This window comes from Carcharodon carcharias, chromosome 8 (assembly GCF_017639515.1).
Source record: "Carcharodon carcharias isolate sCarCar2 chromosome 8, sCarCar2.pri, whole genome shotgun sequence".
In the NCBI taxonomy this organism is placed as follows: Eukaryota; Metazoa; Chordata; class Chondrichthyes; order Lamniformes; family Lamnidae; genus Carcharodon; species Carcharodon carcharias.
This window is the reverse complement of record NC_054474.1, coordinates 35,101,880-35,126,630: the sequence shown is the minus strand read 5'-3', so window position 1 is coordinate 35,126,630 and position 24,751 is coordinate 35,101,880. Positions and strand designations below refer to the sequence as shown.

Below are 24,751 nucleotides of genomic sequence, written 5' to 3'. Positions count from 1 at the left end.
CTGAGAAAACACAGAAAGAACCCCATCACAAGAGAGATGAATGGGCCGGAATTTCCTCCTGATTTACACCCAGATATACACCCAGTTTGAGCCTATACAACTCAAACAGCTTATTAAAGTGTGAAAATTTGAATAGTTACTCTTGTAACTACAATACTTGTAAGTATCCTCAACATTTTAAGTGTTTATTGAACCGTGTATCCGATCAAATCCTCACTCATAAAACTAGACATACCCTCTGCACCGATGCTTTTTTCAATAGCTTTCTTTTTAATGTTTTTTTTACCAGTAGCGCATGCTCAGGGACAATTTGGAGCTCACTCACAGATTCTTAGAGGCACAGCTACTGGTGCACATATGAATCTAGGGGGAAATAACCAACAGTGAATCAAACCTGATGACTGTCCTGGTCCTCCAAAGGTTATACAGAGGAACATAGAAAGATTTAGGAAGGATGCCATTTGGCCCATTGTTTCCATGCTGGCCAAAAAAGGGTTATCCAATCTAATCCTATCTTCCATCTCTTGATCTGTGGCCCTATAGGCTAGGCACCTTGAGTGCGTATTGGAGATTTTTTTCAATGTGATGAAAGTTTCTGCTTCTACTACCCTTTCAGGCAGTGAATTCCAGTTCTAAACCAGCACCTGGTTGAAAAAAATTATTCCTCAAATCCCTTTCTAATCAGCTATCTTAAATCTACGCTCCCTGGTTATTATTTTCTCCACTAATGATATGGGTCCTTAACCCATTCGCTCATAATTTTATAAATCTCAGTTAAATGTTCCCTCGGCCTCCTCTCTTTTGTAAGTAAGCCCAGGTAGTAGATTTTAGTTTAACTTCACCATTTTTAAGACATTTTCACATTATATTCACTGTAGTAAACTAACAAAGTCAAGGTGCTATTTTGTACAAACACTGGGCAAAAGAAGCCACCTTGTAATCCAAATAACTATACAACCTAAAAAACCACACACACATGTATTGAACAAGAATTACTGCAGTAACCAGCCAGAAACAGATGCTGAATGAGTAGTGTACATCCACTAAGTTATGATTGAAGACTAGGTAATTATTCAACAGTAAAGCTAGGAATAAACTAATGTCTGAAAGTTTAAAAGTATTAATTTGCTGCTGTAAGTTTTGTCTATGGGTAAGGGAGAAGTCAGATACCAATGAGTGCGAATCTGCATATTGGTCCTTGGTCATCTTGAGCAGGTGAATGGCATAAATTCAGTTAAGGGAAACATCATGAAAAGTTTCATTGTTTCACCCCATGGGCAGCATGTGCAAATGGTCAAATCCAATAAGATTAACCCTGGAACAACAATTGACCAATTGACTATTTTTGGGAAATAGTGATAGTTTAAGTAAGTTTTATTGGTATTTGTAGGTGTTAGGAATGAGTTTTAGCTTTAAGGTTTAAGTTTGATTTGTATTTCTGGATCTGTGTGTTAAGAAAGGTCAAAATGAGTTGCAGTTTCACTTTAAAAAGGTGCCTGCATTTCTAATGAGGTTTTTTTTTACGACTGTTGTAACTCAACAAACACACACAGAAAAGCTAGAAACAGCAATTTTGATTTGGAAGCTGTTGGAGTTCAACTGGTTTTGAAGATAGCTGCCAAACAGAAGCCCCCCAGAAGGGGAGATAGCCAGCTTCAAGATAAAGTTGGGTGAAAGTAGCTGCCAGTGAGAGACTGGAGCAAGAGTCCCAAGCTAAGGAAAAACCCCAAAATCCAGGGGAGTGGAAGAGGGGAAAGTCCAAAGCAGACTTTCTAGTCAAAAGAAGGACAGGAACCCAGAAAAGGTCCTGTTAAATGAAGTTAAGAGTGAGAGGCAGAGAGAAAGGCGCCAAGCTCCAATGTTAAAGAGACAGAAGCTGCAGGAAGCAGCTTTAAGGTGAGAACAGCTTGCAAGAGGCAAGAATGTCCAAAGAGATGTTTGAAGGTCTGTTATTCGTTGCCATGGGCATGTGAAACAGTGGTACTGTTGTGAACTGAGTCAGTGAGAGAGACTGTGTGGATGGCAGCTTGAATGCATGTGGCGACCCAGGGAAGAGGAACATCGGAAGGAGAGTTTGAAACCTTTGAGCTGAACCCTTGCAGAAGGTGTCTGAGAGAAAGCATCGGGTTGGGAGAAAAAATTAACTGCTTTTTAGAATTACTATCCAGATTTCTGGACTACTGGGGAGAGAGGATGAGCATTCCTACCCCTGCTTGCTCCACTTTCAGGAAGTCATCATTTGAAAACATTTGCACCTTTTCAGGGTGGTCTCCAGTGGTCATTTTAAGTACAGCTTGTTAAGCTGTATGTGAAATCAGTTACCATGATGCAGCAGGCCCTGCCTGCTTCATGCAGTAAACCAATTTTAATATGCAAACTGAGGTGCAATGATTCTGATCAGGATGGAAATAGTTAGAGCATAGAATGTGGAAACAGGATAACACTGCACAAACAGGAAAATATTAATATAACACAGGAACAGTGAGAGGGCAGGGAAACTGAGAAAGAGCAGGGTTACAGCATGAGGGCGGGGTAACTGCGACAGGGCAGGGTTACAGTGCGAGAGCAAGGTTACAGTGCGAGAGCAAGGTTACAGTGCGAGAGCAAGGTAACAGCCGTTTAACAGTAAGACAACAGGGTCACAGTGAGAGGGCAGGGTCACAGTGAGGGAGCAGGGTCACAGGGAGCATGCAGGCTAAGAGCGGGAGAGCAGGCTAAGAGCGGGAGAGCAGGCTAAGAGCGGGAGAGCAGGCTAAGAGCGGGAGAGCAGGCTAAGAGCGGGAGAGCAGGCTAAGAGCGGGAGAGCAGGCTAACAGCGGGAGAGCAGGGTAAGAGTGGGAGAGCAGGGTAATAGCAGGACAACAGTGTGGTAACAGGGTAACTTTGTAATAGTTACAAAACACACCTGACTTCATCTTGTCACTGCAAGGTTCAGCTTCACCTGTAATCAGCAGGAGTTTGCAAAATTAAATTAATGCTCATTCTTCTGAAAGTTTACATGCACGCAACAACTTTAAAAATATCAGTCTCAGACACCCCACCCCTTTCGTCTCATCTGCCCCTTAATATTACTGCCTGTGAATTTGTTGGTAAAACACAGGTATCTGTTAAAGAAATAACTTACATTTCTTCAGCACCTTTCACAATTTCAGGGCATCTAAATATGTTTTACAGCCAATTAAGTACTGTTGAAATGTTGGATTATTGCAATATAGGAAAAGTGAAAGCTAATTTACACCCAGCAATGTCCCTCAAATTGCAAATTAGATAAATGTTCTATTTTAGAGGGTGTTGTTTGAAGGATAAACGCAAGTCTGGAGAGCTGGGGAACTTCCATGGTCTTTCCCACAATGTATCAGGGAGTATTTTATATCCACTGAGAGGCCAGAATGAACCTCGGTCTAACACCTTATCCAAAATATGCAGCCCAGGATTGCAGTGTTCCTAAACAAAAACAGAAAATGCTGGAAAAACTCAGCAGGTCTGACAGCATCCTTGGAAAGAGAAAAGAAAAACTAAGTTAATGTTTCATGTCCATATGGATAGTCCCCACAGATGCTGTCAGACCTGTTGAGTTTTTCCAGCATTTTCTGTTTTTGTTTCAGATTTCTGGTATCTGCAGTATTTTACTTTGATCTTATTATTGCAGTATTCCTACACCACTGTACAAGGGAACAGTGGCATAGTGGTTTGTTTACTGGACTAGTAACTGAGAGACCTGGACTAAAAAGCTGGAGAAATGAAGTTAAATCTCACAACCTGTGCTGCTGCAGAGTGAAAATTTAGTTAATTAAATAAGCGGAATAAAAAGTTAGTATTGGTAATGGTGACCAAGAAGCTACTAGATTGTTGCCAAAACCATCTAGTTTACTAACGGGAGGGAAATCTATTTTCCTTACCTGGCTTGGCCAAGATGTCATTCCAGACCCACTGCCATGGTTGGCTCTTAACTGCCTAGCAAACCATCAGTTAAACGCAGTTAGGGGTGGGCAATAAATACTGGCCTTGATAGTGTTGCACAGATCCCATGAATAAATGAAAAAATCAGATCTAATAGTGGCAGGATTTTCCGTGCCTGCTAGCATCAGGCGTATTTGGTGGCGTGAGTGGACAAAATGGTGCGATTGCTTTCATGACGGTGTGAAACCAGTTTGTGATCGTCCTCTCGGCCCACCAATGCGTTTTCCCACCATCGGACATCAGGAACCCCATTGTATTATATCTGCATATCATTATTAGGCTGCCGCCAGAATTGTCCCCCACAATTGGATCATCTGTTCACGTTGGCGGGAAAGCACGCCGACGTGTTTCACTACAGCATATAAAAGACGTGCACTTGGCAGGGTGCACTTTGAAGGAAACTCGGAGATAAGTACACAGTAACGTTGCACAGTGCTCACCAGGTTCGCCTGTTGGACTTCAAGGTTGAGGTGTGTTAGGGGATGAGGGTGGGATCAAGGGCAGCCCTGCGGCTGAATGTAACACACAAGCATCCGGGGTGGGTGAGGGAAGTGGCTATGCATTAGGAACATCTTACATAAAGTGACCATTCCTCTGCAACTGAGACAGTTCAGGTGCAGCCATTGATACGATTGGAGTTGGGCTTCTAGCTTATCTGCCCACTCGAGCAATGCAAAGGCTTCAAAGTGCCACCAAGTGCTTCAGACCTTTTCACCCCTGACTGTTTCTGGTCATTCTCAGAAATATCATGTAAGCAAGAATACATTCACAGTATCTTATCTATAATAAAACTCAAGGCAGGAGAAGATCATTTGGCCCTTTGGAGTTGAAAATCTTCAAAAAAGCTGCATGTGGAAGTTTAGTATCTAACACAGGCTATCATACTGGCTTTATAATGTAAGCTTTATAATTATTAGTTTGTTGCCGAGTCAATCCTTCAGTATAAATGTAGGAATTTGATATTATTAGAACCTACTCATAGTACAGGATTACTGCTACTGGAAGCAACTGCACGACAGAAACAGGTTGTCAATTAAGTTTTATATGGGTGTAAAAATGTCCACAGAAGCAACCAATGTACCTGGTCTTCCATAGTTGAAGCTGATGACTTGCACTAATTGGCTGGCCTTAGTTCAGCAGTAGTATTATCATTTTTGAGTGAGAAAGCCAAATGTCTACTGCAGGGTTTGAGCACATAATTACTAAATGAGGAAGTGCAGCGTTAGTGGTGGTGTCTATTATATGAGACACTGAACAGGCTCCATCTGTCCTTTCAGGTGGATTTAAAAGATCCCATAGCACAGTTGTGAAACCTTGGCCAATATTTATCCATCGGACAACACCATCAAAATCAATTAAATGGTCATTCATCTCATTGGCTTACAAAAATTGGCTACTTATTTTTGCTACACAACAACAGTGGACTATACTTCAAAAGTATTTCACTGGCTTGGAACTGTTTGGGAAATCTTGAGAATGTGAAAACCCCTATATAAATAAGTATTTTCTTCAAGAGATTCTACTTGTCTGTTCCTTTGCTGAACAGACACAAAAGGCCAGGCACTGTGTAATGCCTCAGTTATTAGTTAAATAACAACAGTCTGAACTTCACTTACTGATTAACTGCTCTTACTGCACCTTGCTATTTTTGGCGGTAACATTATGCTCTCAAGGTTACAATGAATTTAACCTCTCTTCTTGTTACAGAAAAACACCCCAGAAAAATCCAAAGTAAACCAGAAACATTTTAGTAAGATCCTGTGCTGTTTGCACAAAGCAGGATTTGTTTCCAATGGGCTTTACTGTAGTTTTAAGCGAGGCACATTAATATTTTAATAATTTGTTCATACAACAGGCTTTCTTGAAAGTTAGAATAATACAGAAACTGCTTGGTGTAATCACATTCAATTACCTCTGTTTTAGTCACCAGTCAAGTTTTTCCACAGATTGAGGCAGCAGTGTTGTATTCTCAATGCAGCCTTTACATCCTGTGATATTATTACTTTAAAATTCCCAGTAGTTGAAATAAATAATACAGGAATCGAGGTAAATATAAGTATTTACTAGAGCTCAAGTCACTATAGAATATGGGGCACAAGTCTTCTTGAATTTAATTTCTAAATGTAAAACTTACATATACTTGGTAAGCTGACTGGTTGTGGATCATAAGTTTGCATACAGTTGTGACAGCAAATGAAATCATAAACGCTGGAAGTACTCGGAGAGTTAGACACGGTTTCTGTGGAGAACAATAAGTCAACCTTTCAGTCATTCTGTTCATTAGAAGGACATGTGATGGAGGACAACACATGAAATGTTGGCTTGGCAACTCTGGTTAGATGTATGTTCCTAAGTTTCATCAAATAACATCTTCATACTCCCCATTCAGTCAAACAGTCTTTCCCCAAACTCACGGTGGGGGAATGCACTGCCCTCATCTACACACCTGGTCACCTCTTCGAAAAATTCAATCAAATTGGTCAGACATGACCCCCCCTCTTAACAAAACCATGCTGACTGTCCTTGATTAATCCCTGCCTCTCCAAGTGTAGATAAATTCTGTTCCTCAGAATTGCTTCCAATAGTTTCCCTACCATTGAGGCTAGGCTGACTGGCCTGTAGTTCCCTGGTTTATCCCTTCCTCCCTTCTTGAATAATGGTACCACATTGGCCGTCCTCCTGTCCTCTGACACCTCTCCTGTAGCCAGAGAGGTTTTGAAAATTATTGCCGGTGTCCTTGCTATCTCCTCCCTTGCCTCACTCAACAGCTTGGGATATATTTCATCTGGATCTGGAGATTTATCTACGTTTAAGCCTGCCAGACCACTTAGAACCTCCCCCCTTTCTATGCTATTTATTTAATTATATCACAGTCCTTCTGCCTGATTTACATACCCACATCGTCCCCCTCATTTGTGAACACCAACACAAGTATTCATTTAGAACCCCACTTACGTCTTCTGGCTCCACACACAAATTACCACTATGGTCTTTAATGGGCCTTACTCTTTCCCTAGTTCTCCTCTTATTCTTACTGTATTTGTAAAATAACTTTGGATTTTCCTTTATTTTACTTGCCAATGTTTTATCATACCCCCTTTTTGCTCTCCTAATTTCCTTTTTATGTTCCCCCCTACACATTCTATAATCCTCTAGGGATTCTGGGGTGTTGAGCCCTCAGTGTCTGCCATAAGCCTCCCTTTTTCTCTTTATCTAAACCTGTATATCCCTCGACATCCAGGGTTCCCTGGGTTTGTTGGTCCCACCCTTTGTCTTTACTGGAATATGTTGGCCCTGTACTCTTCCCTTTTCCTTCTTGAATGAGTCCCACTGCTCTGATGCAGATTTACCTAAAAGTAGCTGCTCTCAGACCACTCTGGCCAAATCATATCTGATCTTATTAAAATCGGCTGTCCCCCAATTTAAACTCTGACTTCTGGCCCATCCTTGTCCTTTTTCATAACAACCTTGAATCTAATGGAGTTATGATCACTGTCTGCAAAATGCTCTCCCACTGATACCTGTACCACTTGCCCAACTTCATTCCCTAAAATTAAGTCCAGGGCTGACCCCTCTCTTGTAGGACCTTCTACGTACTGGCTTAAAAAGTTCTCCTGGATGTATTTTAAGAATTCTGCTCCCTCTAAATCTATCACACTATGACTAACCCAGTTAATGTTGGGGAAGTTGAAATCCCTCACTATTACTACCCAATTATTTTTACACTTCTCTGAAATTTTGTCATCATAACTGCTCTTCTATTTCTCTCTGACTGTTTGGGGGCCTTTAGTACACTCCCAGCAATGTGATTGCTATTTTTATGTTTTTCAGTTCTACCCATATGGCTTCATTTGAGGACCCTTCTAAGATGTCATCCCTCCTTACTGCTGTAATTGATTCCTTGATCAATATTGCGATACCCCCTCCTCTTTTCCCTCCTTCCCTGTCTCGCCTGAAGACCCTATATCCTGATATCCTGGAATATTGAGCTGCCAATCCTGCTCCTCTCTCAACCATGTCTCTGTGACAGTAATGACATTGGACTTCCATGTGTTAATTTGCGCCTTCAACTCATCTGCCTTATTCATAAGGCCCCTTGCATTAAAATAAATACCATCCAACCTTGCCAAACTGCCTTGTGCCTTAACTAACCTATAATTTCTATACCTTCCAGACTCACTTGCTCTCTGTTCTAATTTTGGCTGTGCATCTCCCCCTCCTGAACTCCTCTCACAATTCTATCCCCCTGCCAAATTAGTTTAAACCTTCTCCAACAGCACTAGCAAGCCTCCCCGCAAGGATGTTGGTCCCGTTCCAGTTCAGGTGCAACCTGTCCACCTTGTACAAGTCCCATCGCCCCCAGAAATAGTCCCAATGTCCCAGAAATCTTAAGCTCTCCCTCCTGTAATATCTCTCCAGCCACGCATTCATCTGGACTAACCTCCTATTTCTATACTCACTGGCACGTGGTACCGGACGTAATCCAGAGATTACTAGGTTTGAGGTCCTGTTTTTTAATCTGTTTCCTGGCTCCCTAAATTCTGCTTGCAGGACCTCATCCCTCTTTTTACCTATGTCATTGGTGCCAATATGTACCACGATCTCTGTCTGTTTGCCCTTTAGAATGCCCTGCAGCCATTCAGTGACATCCTTGACCCTGGCACCTGGGAGGCAACATACCATCCTGGAGTCACATCTACAGCCGCAGAAACACCTGTCTGTTCCCCTCACTATAGAGTCTCCTACCACTATTGCTCTTCCCCTCTTTTTCCTCCACCCCTGTGCAGCTGAGCCATTCACTGTGCCATGAGTGTGGCTGCACTCCCCAGAGAAACAGTCACTCTCACTGTTTTCCAACACAGAAAAATGGTTCTCGAGCTAAATACACCCTGGGGATTTCCTGATTACCTGCCTGACACCTTTCTTCTGACTGATGGTCACCCATTCACTCTCCGTCTGCACTTCCCTAAGTTGTGGGGTGACCATGTCTAAAAACATGCTATCCATGAAATTCTCAGCCTCGCAGATGCACCTCGGTGCCTCCAGCTGCTGCTCAAGCTCTGAAGCTCTGAGCTCAAAAAGCTGCAGCTGGTGGCACTTCCTGCACACGTGATCAGTCAGAGCGCAAGGAGCGTCTAGGACTTCCCACGTGTTGCGGGCAGTACATAACACAGGACTGAGCTGCCCTGCCATGCCTCCATTTGAAAAAAAACTCTTACTTTAAGTTAAATACAGTAAAAAGGCATTAAATTATTTATGTACTTTACCTTTCCTTAGCTTAATCTATTTTAAACTGAAGAAAAGCTGCAGAAAAAACGTAAGAAAAACACTTACCCACTACTCACCAATCAGCTCTCACCTTTGTGCTGACGTCAATTTTTGAAGCTTCCCCGCACTTGCACTGGTTCTGATCTCTCCGCTGCTCTCTTGCGCTGTCTTGTGAGGTCACTCATTATTTTCAGCAAGAAGTGACTGCAGTACACCCTTCCCAGACTGCTTCACCACGATGCTGACTGCAGGACGCTCTTCCCAGACCTTGCAGTCTTATATCCAGATGCCATTTTTAAAAGGCGTCCAGACAGCTCCACACTCATCCAAGACCCCCACAAGATTTCAATCTCTCCCCTTGCTCTTTTGGCTTCCACACCCACTCCACCTTTTTGTGCCTCTCCTCCCCGTTTTCTTCACCCCACCAGAAAGACCATCAACGTGCTCCATTGCCTGCTGCAGCAAAACAATTTAGGCTTTCCTTTAATCTTTAACAGCCATGTCACCCAGGCCTGTTGTTCAGCAGACTTCAGAATAGGTCACATGACCCCCTCATTACCTGCTGCTCGATGCTCAACCCTTGCAAGGCTCCCAAAATGTGCGAGCCATGATGGTCCAGATGTGTTCTGACTGGCATGAAATCCCGCTGGCGGGGCAGGTGATTGGACAGGGGTGGGGGGATGTGGGGGACAATTCCAATAGGTGTTCATTTGAACCCTGACAATGTAATGCAAAATGGCTGTCCAATGGCCTCTAATGGGACTGGCCACTGTCATTATCCCACCATGACAGTCAGGATCGCAAGTTCCCGCCATTATTTCCCAGCATCAGAATACTAATTTTTCAGTTCCCACCATATTGTCTGCCCCTACCCGCCATGAACCCCACCACTGGTGGGAGGGAGAAATTGCACCCTGTGTCTTTAATTCAGGGTAAAATGAAGGGGTCATGTGACCTATTCTGAAGTCTGCTTAACAACAGGCCTGGGTGACATGGCTGTTAAAGATGAAAGGAATGCCCAGATTATTTTGCTGGAAAGATGGTGTAAAGTATTCACACTTAGAGACCATTGTAGCAGCATTTGTGTATATGGTGGTTAGACTGCTTGTCTGCAAAGTCCCAGGAAGGTATCGAGAATATTGGGCTGAAAGCAGTTTTGCTTTAAACTGTCCACTTACCACTAGGATAAAAGAGACTTGGGGGTCTCAAGGATAGCTAATCAGCATTTCTAACTAGATACAAGGCCCAGGTGATTCGCATTGCCATGGAGATGGGCTCTGAGAGGGGAAGGGTTTCTAAATACCCCTAAAGCTCTCAGACACAGTCTGTCAGGATGTTGGAGAGAAAGCAACTGTGAGCCGAAAGTCTCTGTGGTTCACTATGCAGGAATATGAGTAGGAGCACATGCTTGGATTAAAAAGACTTGGATTAAAAAGGATTAAAATATGTGAGGAATTAAAACGAGGTTGGAATATTTGGCTAGCTTGTGCTAGAGAGAGAATTGCCAAGAAAACTCTCACCGTGAAGGACAATTCTGGAGTTGCAAGGTCCTAGGCTGTATAAGTTGCCTACCAAAAAGAATGTTTAGACAGTAGGACTTACATTCCGTTTGTTACAGTAAAAGTATTGAAACATGAAATCTTGTTGTGTCATTCTTTCAGTTATCAATTGGAAGTTCAAATTTCTTTTTTTTAAGTTATCGGTCTCCATGGGGATCGTAACAATATTAAAAATTGATTTCACACCAATTACCATTTGCAGTAGAAAGTTTCAAATTACTCCCAAGCTTTGCATGAAGAAAAGCTGCCTAATTTCATTACTGAAAGATCTGGTGCTAATTTTTTGACTATGCCTCCAGTCCTCGACCTAGAATCCACACCTAGCGGAAATAGATCCTTCCGATCTACCACATCCATTCCCCTTAGTATCTTGAAAATTTAATCTCCCCTCAAAGCTTAGCTCAGGAATCATTCTAGCAAGCCTACACTGCATTCCCTCCTAGGTCAATATCCTTCCTGAGGTGTGGTGCCCAGGACAGCTTATTATGGCTGAAGCATGACTTTTATCTCCTTGTGTGCTAATCCTGTAGATATAAAGGCCAGCCCAACACTATTATTGATTGTTTTCCAAACGTGTTCATGATATACTAATGATCTATGTACCAGGATGCCCATGTCTCTTTGGACTTTGACTGTTTCTAGTTTTTCACCATTTGAAAAGTACCAGTTCTATCCTTTTAAATCACAAATTGGATGACCTCACATTTATCCATATTGAAACTCCTTTTCAGCATCCAAAGCACTCCTGAAAATGTTTTCTTTTTAATAAACAATATTATATAGTTCAAGTGCACGGCAGTAATCTCATTTAATATTTTTAAAATTCCATTTTATCCACGATACTTGTAATCACTCCCATTATATTAACCTTTCATCAAAACATAGAGCACAACTTTACATTTCCCCGCCGGCGGGTTTGCAGGCAGGGATTGGGGTGTAAAATTTCTCAAATGGCCTTCTCACCGGCCTCTCCACTCACCCAAACTCTCTGGGCTGCACCTTCCGGCCGGCGAGCAGGGGGCGGGGTCCGCTCACCGACGCGTAAAACGATGCAGGGTGACATCGGGCGGGCGTCCCAACGTCAACCCGCGCCATTTACATTTTCAGGTCGGCGGGCACGGAGCCAAGTCGGTTGCGCACCCGCCGACCTGTCAACAGCCACTTAAGGCCATTAATAAAGTAATTGAATCAATCAGTGGACCCACCCGTCCAACTTTAAGGTTGGTGAGCAGGCCAGGAGCCCGGCTCAGGGAATCCCCTCCCTGCCTGCACAGGGAGCGCATAGCGCTCCCTGGCGGACGTCACACTGGGTGGGCCTTAACTGGCCCGCCCAGGTAAAATGGTGGCATGCCCCAGTTGGGGGTGCTGATCGGGAACCTGCCCACCCGCACCCACTCCCACACCGTGCCCCCCACCCCCCTCCCGGACGGGAAGAAAATGTTGCCCCCTGTATATTTACAGTAGGATGGACAAGGACATAAGCTAGCCTGCCCTTGCTAGGCCCTTAGTGTTCAATTAATGACCACTTAAGGGCAGTTTCCTGCCCAATCTCAATTTTCAGGCCAGCAGGAGGAGTTCTGGGGCAGCGAGGAAACCTGAAAAGTGACCCTTAACATGGCTTGAGTTGGGGGCGGGGGGGAGTAGCACCTCCATCCATGGCCTCCTTGCAACATCAGGAGCCAACTCCCACCACCCCCCCAACCTCCCACTAAGATCTGCCCCTCACAAGTGCTCCCTCAGCCCTGGCCTCTCTACCAACAGCCCCGCACACCCCATGCCAAAACCCCTGGGCCTCACCTCCCATCTCTGCCCTGAGGCCCCCACACTTACCTGGCCCTGGACTCCCAGGCTTAGACTCTGGAGACTGCTTGTAGTCCCCGTTCTGGGGTTACTGCAGCAGCAGCTCTGTGAGTGAGGGCCGCAAGTCCCATCTCCAGCCAATTAACTCTCCTAATGTCTACAGGGTAGCCAGTATTGGAGGTGATGCATTCTCCATCGGCTCCCTGTGTTGCAGGCCAGGAAACCCCACCATCGGAAAATTCCTGGGCTTAAAGATTTTTTAAACTTACTTGTTACAAACACAGACAATTTAAAGATTTAAAAATGGGAAGTGCTGAAAATATTCATTCAGTGTGGCAGCATCTATGGTGACAGAAACAGAGTTTTGATTCTAATATGACTCTGGGTGGAACCATCCCAGATTCGCAATAAGCACAGCTGCAGGCGGGAGAAAAGATGTTTCAGCAGCTGGCCAAAATGGCAGCTTTTCGCACCGTATCGTCCCAATCCCATCTCACTAATCATGCATTCCCGGGACACACGCCAGGTGGCTGGCAGGGCGTCCAATCATTTGCCCATCCCGCTGTCACCTCAGTCCTTCAGTAAACCAGATGCCATATTTAAAGGCTGCCCTTGCAAAGTGTTAGTACTTTTCAAGGGGTTGGAAGCTCCTGTGAACTGATGGCTGCTAAAGGGGGGAAATGTGCTGCCGCAGATTTAGTGATACCTCCCTCAAGCATCTACCAGGCACAGTGGAGGCCCAGCGCGATGACTTCTACCCCAGTCAGGGCAAAGGCCAGCAAGCAAGGTCACCAATCTAGCACAGGAGACAATGGCAGAGGTGATCAGCACCAACACCCTGCAAAAGAGGATTCACCCAGTGTACAAAGAGGATGATTGGTCTCATCCACTCTGCCAGGGTAAGTCACTATTCTCATCAGTCTCAACTCACACACTCACAAACCCATCACACATGCACAGGGATCTCACATCTCAAGGGACAACACCAATAACTCTCACATAAATCCTCACATCTCCGACAGCCTCATATCCTCTGGAGCTCATGTCCTCATCCTGTCCATATCTCCACTCACCACACAAACATTCCATGCAGAGCAATGCGTCCTGCTCACACTCTCTCCATCTGTTTTCATGCAGGAGAAGCTAGCTCATATCGGCAGGGAGAGCAAGGACCAGGGGTGGAGTGGCCCACATTAAGCACCTCACTCACTTTGAGGAGCGTGCCATTGCACTGACTGGTGTGGACATGGACTGTGTCTGCGGCGATGGTGAGGTCAGCAGCAAACACCTACATGAGGACCCTGCACCACATTATCCATCTCTCAATGCAACAGTCAGTGCTCTCTCTCCTGCTTTTGACCCTGCTGCCCGCTATTAATTATCTCTACTTTGGTTCACAGGGAGCTCTGCCAAGTGATCGACACCCTCAGCCAGTCAGTCCCTCAGCTCCATTCAAGTCCTCACCTCCAGCCAAGAGGACACCTCCTCCACTGAAGAGCTGGAAATAAGCAGCCTGGAAGACCAGTCACATCGCTTACCCATACCCTCCACCAGTGTAGAGACACACACCTCAGTGGGGTCTAGATCTTGAGCAGGCTCGGGTTCACAATCTGGTGGTCACTACACGGACACGAGTCCACAGCAGGAGGAGGCAGATCTTGCCAGGCTCCCCGACACTCAGAGGACTGCTGGGGAAGAAGCATCTGTGAGGTCTGAGTCAGATGGCCAGCCTCTGGTTTCGGCCTTCCAATTCATCATGGAGAGTCAGCAGAAGGCGGGGGAACATCATTTAGAGCTGTTGGATGCCTTCAACAGAGTGACGTGGAGAGTGCCATGGAGACCCTGGCCAAGCAGAATGGAGATGCGCGCAGACCTTCAGGCCATCATCATGGTTGAGTTCCTGCAGTGGCATGAGGATGAAATGGGGCACCCTAAAAGTGGGTTCCCCGGGAATTTTTGTTGTCACATGTGAATCTGTTGGTAGCACTCTTGCGTATGAATTAGAAAAATGTGAGTTCGTCTCCAGCTCAAAATCTAGGCTGACGATCCAGCATTGTACCGAGGGAATGCTACACTGTCAGAGGTGCTGACTTTTGGAAGAAATTAAGCTGAGGCCCTGTCTGTTCTTTTAGATAGACATAAAGAATCCTATAGCACTGAATAAACCAGCCCACAATCAACACGTTTGAAATTTTATTTAGGGGTGAAATGCATAGCTGCTGTGGAAAATTCCAGAATACACTTCTAAGGTTTGATATGAAGGCAAATTATGGGCCAAAGTACATTCAGCATATCTAAGCTGCGATATGCTTAATTAGGACTGCTCAGTGGTGACATTATATGCCTGTAGAGGAAATGTCTTTAATTCCCTGTGTTAACATCCTCATCCCTTGTTCAATACAACAACCGCTGAAAAATATCAAATTTAGTCGAAATTGTCATATAGCATTGGCAGCTTTTTGCTTTATCAGGAACTTCCTTCAAACCTCCTTTAAACATTCTAGTAAAAATTCTTTAGTGTAACAAGAAACCAACAATTGCCCTTGCTGTTCCACCCTTAATATCTATAGAATCCTGTATTATAATAACTGGTTTTACTATCCACACCTTTGTTTACCTCACGGCTAGTAGTGTTCATTTTTATCACAGGAATGTGCCCGAGTTACCTAATCAATGACACACCTTTTCCTGAGTCACAATATCTACAACAATCTCCCAAAACAAGTATTTAAATTTCTTCGCATTGATTTTGACCTGTGGTCAGCAGGAAGTAATGAGGTGGCTGGGTTCAAATTTGGAGCAGAGGTCAAAAGACAAATTCCAATCCGTCCAATGCTATTGTGAAGCTTTCTAAATCAGAATATTAGTTTCTTCACACTGTTACAATTTAATATTTTAATTGACGGTATTAACGATTAAAAACCCACAGTAAGGATAAGCTTAAACAGATCAAAACTCATATCATATGAGCTTGTATTGGGCTCATGATTGCATGGTTCTCTATTGCCAACAAACTAAAAGCATTTGCTATATTATCTGATGGAATTGGACATCTTTAGAAGCTTAAAATACAAGATTTCATTGTGTACAATTCAGAGACCTGAATCCCTTTACTTCATCGCCAAACATGCTAAAAGATCCACTGTATAATGGAGATCACATTATCTGCAATCTTTGTCACACTGTAATACATTAGATGGTTCAGATGATGTCATAAACTATAAAAGAGCAAGTTGATACAAGGAGTCAAACAGTGGCTTCTCAAATAGCATGGGTTACACTTCTGCAGGGCCCTGTAAACTGGAGGTTAAAAACATAGCTTGTCGTGAACTGAAATCTTGAAAGCTTTCCAATGAGAAAATATATTTAAATAAGGAACTGGTCAACTATTGGATGTTGTACTAAAAAGTAACCTCAAATATTTAACTTGTCACAGAGGGAATATCATTGGTGCAATTTTCATGTATGCAAGTTATTTCAGAGGCTGTCATGTTGGCTGACATTTGATTATTTTTCCCTCAGAAAGGATTGGCGGAGTAAAAAAGCATTGCATTTCAGGGTTCTGCTTTCAAGCAAAGTGAATTCACACTGATTAAAAAAAAAGTTACACATGAAAATGGAGAGATAAGTTTTAATCTTTTTTATTCTCCAAAGATTGTTAATGATAAAACATTTGTTAGTCCATCTCGGCAATTGATAAACATCTTTCATCCAATATGTTGGGAAATCTGTGGCCGCAGGTGTTCAGCAGCTAGATCCTGAACAATTTTAACTGCTAGGACACCTCTCCATCTCTGGTCAGCTACCTGGGTAGAAAGTGATTGCTGGCCAGCCAGTGGCAGCAGAATTTCAGATGGCAAGATGCCATTTGCCAGGATCAAAGGAATGATCATTGGCACTCAGGTAAGTTGCAGGGAGGAGATTTTGGCAATGTCTCGCTTTCCTGAATGGGTAAGGTGGGGAAACCTGGGAGTCAGGGGAGGCCTAAATACTCCTGCTGCTCTTGGGCACATAAGGAAAGTAAAAAAAAGAAGCAAAATACCTTACTTTCACAAACCTTTGTTGGACCTGGCTCCTCTTCCGGCTATACTCATCTACCAGGACAGACACAATGACATTCCAGTTCAGGCCACCAGTTAAAATTGCATTTGGAGTCTGATTATATAATTGGACTCCTATATGAATTTATAAGCAAGGACCCCATCAGCTTCAGGCGGGTGTCCTTACCACTTGCTGAGAAGGGGAAGTGAAAAGAGAAGACCATGGGAATGCTGCCAATTTTAAACTGCCTGTCCATCTGAAATACAGCAGGCAGGTAGGGTTAACATCACCACCTCTATTTTCTGTCATGGTCCATCTGTAAAGATCAGCTTGGAGAATTATGCAAAGGAATTACAATGATCATTATCTTATTATTGACCAAGGTATAGAGTCCACTAACTTTTTTTGTTTGCTTGACCCTTGCATCAATGAATTACTACATTGCTATTTTTGTTCAAACAAAAGAACTGAAACTTAATAAGCATCTTCTAACATGTGTATCTTCTACCTCATCCTTACAGGGTGCAAACTGTGCCAAGAAAAGTTGAGTTGATTTGACCAGGTAAACTATGGATCAGTAACTGCCCTCCAGATTTACTACAACTTATGAGAACTGTCACAGGAGATCTACTACTATCTATCTATATGATTAAAGTTTTTATATCTGTGTGCCTATAAGATTACATTATAGATTATAGATTCTCTTCAATGTTACTGTCCTCTCCAATGCAAATCAAAGTGATTACATAATCATGAGCAATCAATCCGAACACACTCAGCTTCTCTACTCTGCCAGTATATACTGACTCTTAACACCACTACATGACCCAGAATCATACCTAGGAAATTAAGTATGCAACTTCAAATAATAAATTAGCAAAAATGGATCTACAATGAAATGAAAAGTGAATGTTAAAGGAGAACAAGAAGATCAGAATAAGGAGTATAAAAGGACAAAAAATGAGAGTTGGGAATGGTATTGTCATTGGATTTATTTTCCAGAGACCCAGGGTATTGTTCTGGGGACCTGGGTTCGAATCCCACCATGGCAGATGGTGAACTTTGAATTCAATAAAAAATCTGGAATTGAAAGTCTAATGATGACCAGGAAACCATTGTCGATTGTCGTAAAAAGTCATTTGGCTCATTAATGACCTTCAGGGAAGGGAATCTGCCATCCTCACCTGGTCTGGCTTACATGTGACTCCAGACTCACAGCAATGTGGTTGACTCTTAAATGCCTCTGAAAAGGGTAATTAGGGATGGGCAATAAATGCTGGCCTAGCCAGTGTTGTCCACATCCCATGGATGAATAAAAAAAAAGTTCTGTAATAAACACAAAAAGAGGCATACTGCAAGATCCAGAAATACACAGAGTAAGATAAGTACAAAAGACAGAACTAATGGATGGATATTCTTAGTTTAATAAAATGTTACATGCATCCCACAGTAGCATTATTAAGTTTACCCACTGAAGCGTCTTTTGTCTTTTAATTATTTACTTCAAAACCTCATGCTGGGCCAGATTTTTGCAGAGGTGGACTGACGTCAGAAGCCTTTAAAATAGTGGGCAGTACCCAGATGCTGAAGGCCTGCTGCCAATTCCGATAGATCCCATTTTTTTGCCAGCAGGTAGAAGGGGGCAGGGTGTGAACCACACTGGCGGGAAACCCAAACTTAGCAGGTCAATTGAAATTACTGCTGAGTATAAACAGACCCAATTTTAAAACATTGTTTCAGGGCCTTAACCTGAAGTGTGGAAGTCACAAGTTGATGGAATAGACATAACAGTTCTTGAAGGGTGGATAAGGTCTAAGTTTAAGTGTCAAGATCTGGAGTTTAAAAAAAAATTCTCAGTCCTCTAAATTTGAAATAAGAACAAGCTTAAGCTGTCAGTTAGAGTTAAAAAAAACATGATCTGCTGGACTGCTTAGATTGACAGGCCCTCTGATGCAGGTTAGAAAAAAACATGACAATCTGTTCCACAGTTTCAATGGAGTTCTTTGTTAACATTTCCAAGGGTTATTACTATGTCATTATTAATGCTTGGTTGAATTTTAAAAGCCACAATTATCTCAGTAGGAGATTCTGACTTGACAGTTGATTGGCAGTTTAAAGAGGCTATTAATGGATTAGCTATCTTTGATGTGCGGACTGAATTGAAGTTTGCTTTTATAACAGATTGAACACCTGAGGAGATTTAAAATCTTTGAACAGGTTTCATGAATGGGAGTATTTTTGCTATCAAGTGCATATGAGTGAGAGCTGTATTAGATTATTAGAACTTTCATCTCCACATGGTTTCTGAGGTGAATGCTGGATAAATTGCTTTGGAGGTGGCATGGGAATATGAGGAGCCATTAGTGGGGGGATGGAGGGTGGGGTTGAGAATGCAAGGGGTGAGCGGGGTCATGATTTGGCATGAAGGAGCCATGGGGGTATGAGGATGAGGCTATAGCACCTAACGGCTTCTAAAACAATTGAGACCAAGCCCCAAACAACTGAAGCAGAACTTCTAAACAGCCCACCTTGTCATTCGCTTGCCCCCATGGCCAACATATGAATTGCTTCCGTGGTTGGAAGGACTGACTTAATCCCACCCCACCTCCCTTGAGTGAAAATTGGGCCCAATGAGGTCATTAAAATCCAGGTGGGTCTGCCAAGTTGGGAAACTTCCCGACTCAAGCTACTCGCTTCCATAAGAAAAACTCTGCCCTCTGTCTCAAAAGTCTGTATATATTTTTAATCTCTCAATTGTCACATCAATCTTTAAATTATGTTTTTTCATGCAAGCGCAGGACAATGCATCACCTCCCTTTTACCTCCTTGCTTCCAACCATCCAGGAACCAAACACTCACATTTCTGTCCTTGGCCTGCTGCAGTGTTCCAGTGAAGCTCAACACAAGCTTGAGGAACAGCACTTCATCTTCCAATGAGGCAGTTCACAGCATCTACACTCAACACAAAAACAAATAAACTGCGGATGCTGGAAATCCAAAACAAAAATAGAATTACCTGGAAAAACTCAGCAGGTCTGGCAGCATCGGTGGAGAAGAAAAGAGTTAATGTTTCGAATCCTCATGACCCTTCAACAGAACTAGGTTCTGCCGATGCTGCCAGACCTGCTGAGTTTTTCCAGGTAATTCTGTTTTTGATCTACGCTCAACAATGAGTTCAAGAATTTTAGACCATGAGCTTTGTTCCCAATTTTGATTTTTTTTTTTGCCATGTGCTGGTCCGAATCTTGTTTTCCACACTTCTTGCTTTTGGACAAAGCCTTTCATTATTCTGCCATTCACACTCACTATGGACAAATGCTTTGTTTCTTCACTACAAGTATTGCCACTCCCTTTGCCTTTTGCTCCATAGCATTTTTGTCATTTAATTTCTGTCCCCCTCTTCCCTATCCCAGGCCTTCCCTTTTGTTCTTCCTCACACATTCCCCCTTTCAACAGCATAAATCCCATCACATTTCTACCTTCCTTCAGTTCTGAAGATGACTCATATTTGACTTGAAACATTAACTGTTTCTCTCGCCACAGATGCTGCCAGACCTGCTGTGTTTTTCGAGAGTTATTTCAGATTTCCAGCGTCCACAGTATTTTGCCGTTATGGAATAGTGTTTCACTTCTATTTCTTTCAAATATCTTCAATTGGGAAACCCAAATGCAACTTGGGTGATCACTAAGCAGAACACCTCCATTCAGTTTGCAAGCATGATCCTGTGTTTTCTGTCACTTGTCATTTTAATTCTCCACTCCATTCTCATTCTGACATCTCTGTTCTTGGTTTCCTATAGCATTGCAATGAAGCTCAATGGAAACTCAAGGATCAGCCGGTCATCTTCTGATTAGGTACTGTACTTTATAACCTTCTGGACTCAACAATGTGTTCAACAATTTCAGATCATAACTGCTGCTTCCACTTTTTCAGACAGCAGCTGGTTGTTGCTGTTCACACCTCCTCTAGGCCCACCTTTTGGTTAACTGTCCTAGTACCATCTCCTTTTGCCTTCCAATCTCAACTGTTTTGCCATTTTCTTCTTTCCCTCACCCCCCCATTCCCTGTATTTGTACTTGCTTAAAATCTATCACATCTCTAATGTTTTCCAGCTCTGAGGAAAGGCTACTGACTTGAAAGTTTAACTATGTTTCTCTCTCTGGAGATGCTAATGACCTGCTGAGTATTTACAGTACTTTATATTGTTATCCGGGTTCGAATTCCACCACAGCAGATGGTGGAAATTATATTAGTTAAAAATATGGAATTAGAAATCTAATGATGACCATGAAACCATTGCTGATTATCATAAAAACCTACCTGGTGACTCCACAGCAATGTGGTTGCTCCTTATATGCTTTCTGAAATGGCCCAGCAAGCCACTCAGTTGTATCAAGCTGTTACAGAAAATTGGACATACACCACATGAACTGTGGCAGTTCAAGAAGGCAGTTCACCCCCAGTGATGCACACATCCCATGAATAAAAAAAAAATGTGCCTGTTTCAACTGAACAAAATCAGTGACAGCCATGCTCTGTTTCATTCCCCCGCGCAATGCTGTGATCAATCAGAGTCAACCTGCCTGGTTTGAATTTAAACAAAGCCTGTCAACTTTCTCTTTTCCATTCACGGCCCAGCCAGCGAAGCCAGCATTTTTTGCTGATCCCTAGTTGCCCTTGAGAAGGAGGTGGCGAGCTGCCTTCTTGAACTGCTGCAGTGAGTGTAGGTACACCCACAGTGCTGTCAGGAAGGGAGTTCCAGGACTTTGACCCAGTGACAGTGAAGCAACGGCGATATATTTCCAAGTCAGGATGTTGAGTGACTTGGAGGGGAACTTCCAAGTGATGGGGTTCCCATCCATCCTCTGCCCTTGTCCTTCTGGATGGTAATGGTCATGGGTTTGGGAGGTTCTGTCTAAGCAGCCTTGGTGAATTTCTACAGTACATCTTGTAGATGGCAAATACTGCTGCTACGGTGCATCGGTGGTGGAATGAGTAAATGTTTGTGGATATGGTACCAATCAAGCAGGCTGCTTTGTTCTAGACTGTGTCAAGCTTCTTGAGTGTTGTAGGAGCTGCAGTCATCCAGGCAAGCGGGCAGTATTCCATCTCACTCCTGGCTTGTGCCTTGTAGGTGGTGGACAGACTGCGGGGAGTCAGGAGGTGAGTTACTCACCTTGCAGGATTCCTAGCCGCTGACCTGCTCTTGTAGTCACAGTTTTTATCTGGCTAGTCCAGTTCAGCTTCTGGTTAATGGTAACCTCCAGGATGTTGATAGTGGGGATACAGTGATGATAACATCAAGGGGAGATGGTTAGATTCCCTCTTGTTGACAGTCACTCTCACCTCACCTCCGGAGTTCAGCTATTTTGTCCACGTTTGAACTAAGGCTGTAATGAGATCAGGAGCTGAGTGGCCCTGGTGAAACCCAAACTGAGCATCAGTGAGCAGGTTATTGCTAAGCAAGTGCTGCTTGATAGCACTGTTGATAACCCCTTCCATTACTTTACTGATGTTTGAGAGTAGACTGATTGGGCGTAATTGGTCGGGTTGGATTTGCCCTGCTTTTTGTGTACAGGACATACCTGGACAATTTTCCACATAGCCAGGTAGATGCCAGTTTTGTAGCTGTACTGGAGCAGCTTGGCTAGGGGCGCAGCAAGTTTTGGAGTACAAGTCTTCAGTAGTATTGCCGGAATATTGTCAGGGCCCGTAGCCTTTGCAGTATCCAGTGCCTTCAGTTGTTTCTTGATATCACATGGAGTGATACGAATTGGCTGAAGATTGGCATCTGTGATGCTGGGGACCTCCGGAGGAGGCTGAGATGGATCATCCACTCGGCATTTCTGGCTGAAGATTGTAGCAAATGCTTATCTTTTACATTGATGTCTTGGGCTTCCCCATCATTAACAATGGGGATATTTGTGGAGCCTCCTCCTCCAGTGAGTTGTTTAATTGTCCACTACCATTCACAACTGAATGTGGCAGGACTGCAGAGCTTAGATCTGATCCGTTGGTTGTGGGATCGCTTAGCTCTGTCCATCACTTGCTGCTTATGCTGTTTTACATGCAAATAGTCCTGTGTTATAGTTTCACCAGGTTGACACCTCATTTTTAGGTATGCCTGGTGCTGCTCCTGGCATGCCCTTCTGCACTCCTTATTGAACCAGGTTGATCCCCTGGCTTGATGGTAATGGTAGAGTGGGGGATATGCTGAGCCATGAGGTTACATATTGTGTTCAAGAAAAATTCTGCTGCTGCTGATGGCCCAGAGTGCCTCATGGGTGCCCAGTTTTGAATTGCTAGATCTGCTCAAAATCTATCCCACTTAACACAGTGGTAGTCCCACACAACATAATGGAAGGTATCCTCAATGTGAAGCGGGACTTCGTCTCTACAATGGCTGAGGCCAAGTCTTTTAGGATTCGGCCAGTAGTGGTGCTATATTGAATTAGCCCACCCAGAGTACATTCAGCACCCTTGCCACCCTCAGTGCTTCCTCCAAGTGATGTTCAACTTGGAGGAGCACTGGTTCAACAGCTGAGGGAGTGAAGTACGTGGCAATCAGCAGGAGGTTTCCTTGCCCATATTTGACTGATGCCATGAAACTTCATGGGGTCCGGGGTCAATGTTGAGGACTCCCAGGGCAATCCCTCCTCACTGTATACCACTGTGCTACCACCTCTGCTGGGTCTGTCCTGCCGTTGGGAGCATTAGGTTTTTTACAATAATCAACAATGGTTTCATGATCATCATTAGACTTTTAATTCCAAATTTTTATTGAATTCAAATTCCACCATCTAATGTGGAGGGATTCAATCCCGGGGTTTGGACCCAGAGTGTCACTCTGGGTCTCTGGATTACTAGTCCAGCGACAATACCACCATGCTATCGCCTCCCCTGGTGTATTCTCCATGGTAAATCCTCTAGCAATCAGAATTCACTTGCCAACCAATCAGCACACTCTTCTCATGAAGTATAAACTGTTATTTTGTTTACATTTGGTTTCCTCGTGATGAGTGTAAGACGAAAAGCTTCAACATGTCTCTTTTTTCTCTTTTTTTCTCAAGTTCTGTACTAGCAAATGACTATTTAATACTATTTAGCATAATTATATTCTTATAAAACCTTAGACTCATTCTGAACATAGTGTTTGGGAAATCTTGGTTTTACTTAGTTGGAATGCATGTATTATATTTTAATGGCTTTTCTTGCTTGAAAACGAGTTCATCTTTATTAATTTTAATGACTGAAAGATTATGGGGTACATGAATGCAAATTTTAGATATATACTCCAGGCATGCAAAACTCTATGCGGAAACACAAATATCAATGTTTTGATCCCCATCATAAATCTCCCCCATATTCTCACTAAATTCCCACAATAATCAATAATAGAGCACAAAGTTCCTTAAAATTAAGCCCGTTACATTGATCACTGATGAGAACAAAGTGATAAGTTCCATGAGTTCACTACTATTAGGTCTGAACATTTACAATGCCTTTGGCAAAATTAGTTTCTTTGTAAATCATTTGACCTGGGTAAGAGTATCAGAATAAATCTAATGTTATGAATTGTTAAAATATTACTGATAACAAATGATGGAGTGCAGCCAGAGGCACCATGTCAAGTAAGAAGTAATGATCACTTACCGTACAGTGCTAAGCATGTTTCCAAACGAGTGAAGAATTTCAGTATGACAGATAAAAGAAAGTGGAATGTCAGGTGACTATTCCACAAATCTAGGATCCTGTATGACACCTCATTTTTTCTCCCTAAGTTTAAGTATGTAGGTGTTTCTGTGAAAGGAGAAAAGGATTCATGTGTTTGGTTCTTCCGGGTGCTTGCGTATAATCTAAATTGCTTTGATTATGAACTTCAGGTTGGTATTTCCGGAATGCCCAGGTGCAAAGTTCAACTTTGTTTTAAAGTGATCAGTAAACATTAAGGTCCATCTCCTCACTGAAACAATGTACTTGTGGAAAATCTCCCAGTTTCAGCCAATAGATGATGTGAAACATTGTAGAAACTTGCTGGAAAGTTAAGTTTCCGTTTAAGAACTTACTGAACATTTTAGCACTGACTGGCCTTCATAGTTTTTCAAAATGTCTACTCACTCTT

At 43.1% G+C, this 24,751-nt stretch overlaps 1 protein-coding gene across 1 annotated transcript in view; it reads right to left on the bottom strand.

Moving 5' to 3' along the window:
• Nucleotides 1-24,438, bottom strand: part of LOC121280791 — a 137,432-nt gene extending 112,994 nt beyond the window's left edge. The window contains exons 1-3 of the mRNA XM_041193003.1: nucleotides 24,283-24,438; nucleotides 6,095-6,199; nucleotides 2,906-2,941 (exon numbers count right to left, since the gene is read on the bottom strand). Coding sequence (XP_041048937.1) covers nucleotides 2,906-2,941; nucleotides 6,095-6,137 — 79 coding nt within the window. The 5' untranslated portion in view covers nucleotides 6,138-6,199; nucleotides 24,283-24,438. The remainder of the gene's footprint in view (nucleotides 1-2,905; nucleotides 2,942-6,094; nucleotides 6,200-24,282) is intronic.
• Nucleotides 24,439-24,751: the final 313 nt, after the last annotated feature.